We start from the raw sequence: 7,131 nt of genomic DNA on the forward strand, positions 1-7,131 counted from the left end.
AAGCAAGCTTATAAATATACCAACTATGAGCAAAGCTTCAGTCAGATCCTACAATTGCCGAGATAATTGCATCAGAAATCAGATGCTGTTAATCCTGACAGTCACAGTGCTACCTCTTTAAGAGGTTCATACCCTGACATGAAGAGCACCAAAGCTGGCTCTAGTCTAAACCTGTGGATGCCTGAGTCAAAAAAAATTTTTTTTTTTTTTTTTACATGCAATGCTCAAAACCAAGATTCAAACATGTGAATGCCACGACTTTGTGATGTGCTGCAGCGTCAAGATCATGGGTCTCCAAACTGCATGACACAGGGTAATACGTTATTCGCTAGACACCATCCTTCAAGGCATGTCCACTGGACGTCACGAGCACCACTTTAGGCTGAAAGGGAAAGCCAGGGTTAGGGTTTTCCCTGTGGTTCATTATCTGGTCTATATTATTAGCCATGTACAAGCCTAGGTGGGAACACAGAACTCAGTATTTCAAGAATTTGGAATTTAAGAAAAATAGTACATTCCACATTGAGTTGACACAGCTGAAATAACCCTTACCAAAGAAATTTCTCTTAGCTTAACATAAAACAAAGAGCTCCAGGAGCACTAAACAGACAAACTTTCAAGAAACAGCATCATACATCAGTCATCTGATGCTTAATGAAGTGAAAGTCGAACTTCTCACAGATGAAGCATTTATATTCTGCCCTCTCTCCTGCATGGATGTCTGTCATCTAACAGTAGGCAAGTCTATGCCACGGATTTGATGTTTTTCTCCTCTCCAACATAAAAGTTCCTACAAAATTTATGCCTCAGATCTCTACTCTGCTGTCAAATTTGGTTAAAATTAGACAATGATTAAAAAAGAGAGAGGAAAAAAGACGGTTTCCCTAACTATATTTTCATCAGAAAGCAGGTTACTAGGCAGTAGCATTAGGATTGTGAGCTTACACTAAAGAAAAAAAGTATCCCTCAAGAAAAACAAAGAAAACCCCAAACTGAGAAGAAACACAGTTTTCCCACTACAGCAACACAGCCAGCAGCAAACGGGGCTGGAATTCTTCATCATTACGTTTCTGAGACCGAAAGCTCTCCTAAAGACAGATTGTCAACTTGTGACCAGTGTAATCAGCCAATGCGAAGTCCCTTCACGTCTGTGCGAGGTGAATAATTATCATAATAGACATTAGTAATTAATTTCCGGCGTGATGTCAGCTGGTGCGGCAATGCCAAGCAAGCGTCCTTGTCAAACACACCCCAGCCGTCTGGACGACTTCAGTCCCATCTCCCTGATTAGGATGCGCGCTGATGCACTGCTTAATACAATCTGCCATCAAATGCCAAATACTTCAGAACTAAATTAGGAAATATGTCCGGCTTTACAGAGTGACGCTCGGGGGCCTAAGTAGATTTCTCTATTCCTTTACGAGGCACAAAGGCGATCACCGAGGTAATGTCCCTGAATGAGGCAATTTTACCTTCTAACCTCCCACCTCTGTAGGGAAAAGAACTGGATTAGGACAGCAAAGGAATTAATAAAGACAGCATGGCCTCGCAGCATCTCTCAACCCTAGAGGTATTTATGGTGGCCTCAGCATTTCCCTAGTGAACATGAATTTTAAGGGGAAATTAGATGCAGCTGGACACATTTATGCCTAACACAGAGGTAGCCCTAAATAAAGCTTTCCTGTTCTAGTCGCTTGCCAAAGAAAACGCTGCGTTTGTACACTACAGAGCACAGCTCCTTTCATCTGCTTGCTCACCTCCTGCTTCTTTCTCCACCTGCCTGAAGCACTCTCCTTCCCTCTTTGCTGATAGCCTATCACACACCTGAAGTATAACCACAAAAATGGAACGACATTAGGGAATGGGAAAGTTAGGCAAGATGCAGGAAAGGCACAGAAACTCTTCTCAAGGCAACTGGAAACAGGTCTGGTCCCTGCCCTGCAGGGCTGTGTCCAGGAGCGGGCTGCTGCCACCAGTTACCTGGGATCTCAGGTAGGGTTCTGAACCCCTCAAATACAATTATTTATGCTACCTATTTGGGTCTGCAATTCCAAAATCGCCCCTCCTGCAAGCAGAGAAGTTTGAGAATAGCTGCATTAGAAGCATGCCTCAGCCATGAGTCTTCAGCACGGTTACAAAAACAGTCTGGTTTTGATCTACGCTGCCACTGCTAAGATGTGCTAAGAAAAGCAGCAGACTCTGTCACAAGGGGCTTCAAACCCAGGATTATCATTTATATTCCGTTATTACAACCATCACACCTCTCACCAAACTGGAAGTAACTTAGTTCAAATACTCAACTGCACACACACAAAAAAAAGCAGCATCCTCCCAAGACTGCGCATTTGTATGTACACGGCTTGACACGCCGCTCAGGATGCCCTTACCAGAAAGGTTGAGGCATGTTTTGGCTTTTTGGGGTGGGGTTGTTTATTGGGGTTTGGGGTTTTTTTATTGTTTTGGTTTGGGGTTTTTTTTTTTGAGACGAGTTCCCCCTAGAGGACCACTGATGCAGGATACGTTTGAATAAGCTGGGACTCACTGAGGAGCAGAGAATGCAAAGTATTTATGGTGAACCCAGTTAGCTGAACAATAATCCCTTACTGCAGCCCACCGGCAGAAAATTAATAGAAGCATCAGATTTTTGCGTTTAAAAAACATATTCCCTCTACTGTCAGAAGCTGAATAAGCAAGGAAGGAAATGGTCAGTAGCATGAACTCTTTTTTCCTTTGTTAATTATGAAGGTATAAAAATATTACAAAAAAAAAATTAAATACCTGGTTGGGCTCATTCAATAACCAGCCAAAGGTTTTGACCCCAAAGGCTGCTTCATGTGCAGACACATCGAGACATGTGACAGGCTGACCATAGACAGAATGGAGGATTTTGCCAGGCTCTTCTGCTTTCAGGAGATAGACAATGTCTTCTGCAGCTGCTACTGTCACTGGACTCCCCGTAACATCTGGAACCAGATTAAGGAAGTTGACCTAAAAAGAGCAGACTTTTTATTTTTATGACAGCCAAAAATTCCTTTACATCACATGCTAAACTGAACAAACTAGTGATGTGTGCTTACCGACTATCTTGAATCATCCCAATTATGGATTCATTTCAGACAAAGACCAAGTATCAATTTTATTTCTGAACTTTTGCTAGTTTAGCTCCTACGATGAAATCTAGCTGGCAGTCTCTAGAATGAGCCCATTTAAAAAAATAATCAGAACACATTACAACAGAACACACCAAAATGTCACGTCAAAGAAAGGAGCAAGACTTAATGGACTCATTCAGATGAAGGACAGAAAGCCATAAGGTTAAAACACACAAATATCATGGCCAGAACGTGAATATGGTACCCCAGAAGAGACACCACATTCATGCAGCTAACATGGATGCTTATCCTGAAATCATGTATATATACTTTCTAAATCAACAGAAGTAGGGCTGAAAAGTCCTCATGCATTTCCAGGACAGCCCAAATTTCAGCTCCCCTATCTGCTGTCACAAGACTAGAATGACATGGTTCTTCCCATTTCAGTAAATGATAAGACATTGCTGAAAAGCCTCACCATGGGAAGGGCTGAAACTCCTTAAGAGCACAGCTGATGTAGAAGCAAGTGTGGTGTCCTGAATATCTGTCTTTCACGTGTGGCAAACTGACATTTCACAGCAAGCAGATGCAAGAGTAAAATGGATCCAACTACAATGGAGTGTGTGGCGCTGCTTTAACATTTTTACTGGGAAAACTCTTAAAACGTGTGGTGATTTTGTGTATTTAAGTATTGCAAGGCTGACTTAGCTGTGAAAGAGGGGATTAATGACGAGTGGTTTAAATCACAACTTTATACCCATTAGCTGCGCCGTCAGCTTCTTGCAATAGGAGAGAAGCTGCGAGAGTCAATTTATTCCTAGGCACTTCCTTCCCCTTTCAAAAAAATGTTGATACTCTGAGACATAATAAAACTTCAGAGAATGGGACAGCTCTTGATTTTTAATTGAAATAGCTTCAAAACTTCAGTGACAGAAGGTGCAACCTAAAGAAGCTGCACAATCAGCTACAGCTTCGCAAGTGATACCATTAGCTCTTCTGCAATATCCTGCCTCAGAATTAATCAGATAGTGTTGATCTGGAATGAGACCTTGAGTTTTAGCTCCAATTCTACGCGAGAAAACTGATTTACAAAATGAGCCAGCCTAGTTTAATGTTGACAAAAAAATAATTAAAAACAGCCAACCTCCTGCACCATATGGACTTCTACTAATTTTCACTTGTAGCTTAAGCCAGCATTTCACCCTTGCTCTTCAGCGATGAAAGGCTCATCCATTAACCCGCTTCAAAATCATAGCCTCTAGCTGATAATGCTGTTATCTAGTTCAGGCAACACTCTTGTAAGATTTTTACAAGATCACTCTTAACCGTACCAAAAATAATTAGTGGATCAGGAGCTCCTGGAATGAAGCTGAGTAGCCTGGAGACTCACCAATTTCTGGATTTCAAATGTTTCTGTAGTTTGCCAGAATCCTCTACCATTAGGGCTTTCCACTTTGACCTCGAAGCCAGATGCCGTTGCTACCGTTGCACCCTCTGAACCAAGAGCTAAAGCCTGTATCCTCTGATTGTGCTGGTAATGATGGATTGGCTCCCGCCCGAACATCAGGCTCCACACACTAATGGTTCCTGGATACAAAATAAAAATAAACACTACGCTTTACCTTAGAATTTAACAAAACTTTAGAAGACCATTTAAAGACGTAAGCTTGTAAGCATCCTAACGGAAAAGGTTAATATAGAGAACAGAGACTGTAGGGCAGGAAACCAGAACTTCAGGACACCGCATAGGACCACGTATCAGGTTCAGAGGAACCCTTCCAAAATTACGGGCTCTGGCATTAGAGGCTCGTTGCTCTCCAAGTACTTCCTAATTTTTCACTTTTAGGTAACATTGTTATCTACCTTGAAGAAGGCTGCTTGAACTCTCTCTCTTTGCCACATTTGGAGAAGATCAGACTTACAGAGACACCTAAATTTTTACTCTACTACATACTCGCCCTCAATTACCTCTAAAAACAGTGAGGAAGAACCCACACTCAAATTTAAGTCACTGCTGCACACAGAGAAGTTTTAAAGTAAAGAATGTGAAGCTCTGCAGACAGCAATCAGGCTAGGGATTTTAATACCATTTTTAACAGTTTACAACAGGCAGCAAAGCTCCTAATCCTGATGCTCTGAAAAAAAAAAAAACAAACAGAAAATGCGAAAGAGTTCAAGGCTTTCAGAAAGCTGAGAATACAAACCCCACAGAACACAGGAGTACGAGTCAAAAGACAATACATTTGCAATTGCCTTTTTTCCTGGCACAGATCACCGATACTCTATTTAAAAGCACGGTACATTAAAGCAATAATCTGAATAAGAGCAACCTGAAGCAATCAGGAGTGTATTACAGAACAGAAGGGCCAGACAGAATTGGAGACTTCTGGGCCACCTTTGCACTGAATTAACGGAGAAGCAATCTTCAGAGGTGATAGACAGGGCTGGAGAAGCCTTCCTGCTACTTGAGCATGGCCATTAATGATGAAATGATTAATGGTAGCTATTCCTTCAAAAGGAGACATAAAAGCTCTGACAGACAGCTGTGGACGGGCACCAATGCCAGTTTGCAAACACTCCTCCCATGTCCCAAAGGAGGTGAAGCAAGAGTGTGGTAATGAAACTGCAGATAGTGAAATGGTATCTAAATGAGTTTAAATTGATTTATGTTTGCTTTTGTAAAGATTATTTGGTATCTGGAAAGTGCTACCCATGTGAAATAATGCAGATAATCCTTAAGATCCCTGTCTAATGGCACTCCCACTGAATATTTATATTCCTCGCCATGGGAATGAGTTCCATAATGGGGACCATTTTTGTTTTATTAGGGATGCATATTTAAATTAATCTGCTATTTGCCTAAACAATTAGCTGCCTCTGTTTGTTTACACAAAGCCAAAACTGCAATTAGGCTTCCATCAAAAAGATAAGTCCCGACTAAAACTGTCCCGATGGAGTCATAAGGGCTCAGAGCAGAACTTCCCAAAATTACTTCTTAGCATAATGGTAATTATGTTAATTGCTTGAAAGGTAAATAACTGCTGAACTGGTTTTGAAAAACAGAATGCTAGCTTGAATGAAAAAAAAAAAAAACAAACCAGAATGACAACACACACTTATGCTTAAAACGAGTTAACAAATGCAAATGGACAGCACAGGCTACAATTCCCTCTTGCAGCCCGGTCTGCCCCACGCGAAGGCTTAGCAGCGGCACTTCTGTGCCTTCCAGTATAAAACAATGGGAACGGGTCAAGTCTCATCTCCAGGACAGCCGATTTAAACACACAAGCAAACATCAATGATAAGAGATTGTAGTGAGATCAGATCACGGACGTTAGAGCTGGACTTCTTCATCAGAAAATGAATATTGGTGCCAAGCTCCTCTGGGCAGGAGTATTTTCAACTTTTTTTTTTGCAGAACATCTATCCCAATTAAAGGCCACTTCTGCGAAGGGGAAAAAGGAAGCTGATTTGCTGTCTCATCACCTCTGTGATGAGCATTTCACTGTTTTTGACAGAGTGCATTAATGTATGAAAGTTCTGCAAAATACCAAAAAAACATTCAAGTCTAAGAACCCTCTTCTGACCAGGTAAGCAAGGAAACGCAGAATTCAGAGTTCTGCACTCTAAATTTGGGCAACAAAGCCACTATTATTATTCTTGCATCTCAAACATCACAAAAAGAGAAGACAGTGAAAATGGACCATGCAATAGTACAATCAGTTGTTTTTTTTTTACCAGATGTTCAATAGCAAAATCTGTCCAAAATGTCTAAAAATTTTATCAGACAAATTATAGCAATACCTGGCGCACCATATGGTACGAAAACATCTCTGATAATATAAAAAAAAAACAAGTGACTTGTCAGGTCACAAGTTAACATCTATTTAATGAAGGAGCACAATATAAAGAATAAAAAGGAGAATTGAAAGGGAACACAAAGAGCAAGAGACGTGCTATTTTCTTCCATTAGGATGAGCTACTATTTGCTCGCAAAAGGATTCCTTGTCCCCCTTGTTTCTCCCCTCCTCCGAAAGAG

The 7,131-nt window shown here is 41.1% G+C and overlaps 1 protein-coding gene across 1 annotated transcript in view; it reads right to left on the bottom strand.

Moving 5' to 3' along the window:
• Positions 1-328: 328 nt before the first annotated feature.
• Positions 329-7,131, bottom strand: part of LOC104628269 (F-box/WD repeat-containing protein 8-like) — a 34,543-nt gene continuing 27,740 nt past the window's right edge. Inside the window, 4 exon segments of the mRNA XM_010296796.1 lie at positions 329-456; positions 1,758-1,824; positions 2,779-2,988; positions 4,483-4,679. Coding sequence (XP_010295098.1) covers positions 329-456; positions 1,758-1,824; positions 2,779-2,988; positions 4,483-4,679 — 602 coding nt within the window.

The sequence above is a fragment of the Phaethon lepturus genome, unplaced genomic scaffold (assembly GCF_000687285.1).
Source record: "Phaethon lepturus isolate BGI_N335 unplaced genomic scaffold, ASM68728v1 scaffold16701, whole genome shotgun sequence".
Lineage (NCBI taxonomy): Eukaryota > Metazoa > Chordata > Aves > Phaethontiformes > Phaethontidae > Phaethon > Phaethon lepturus.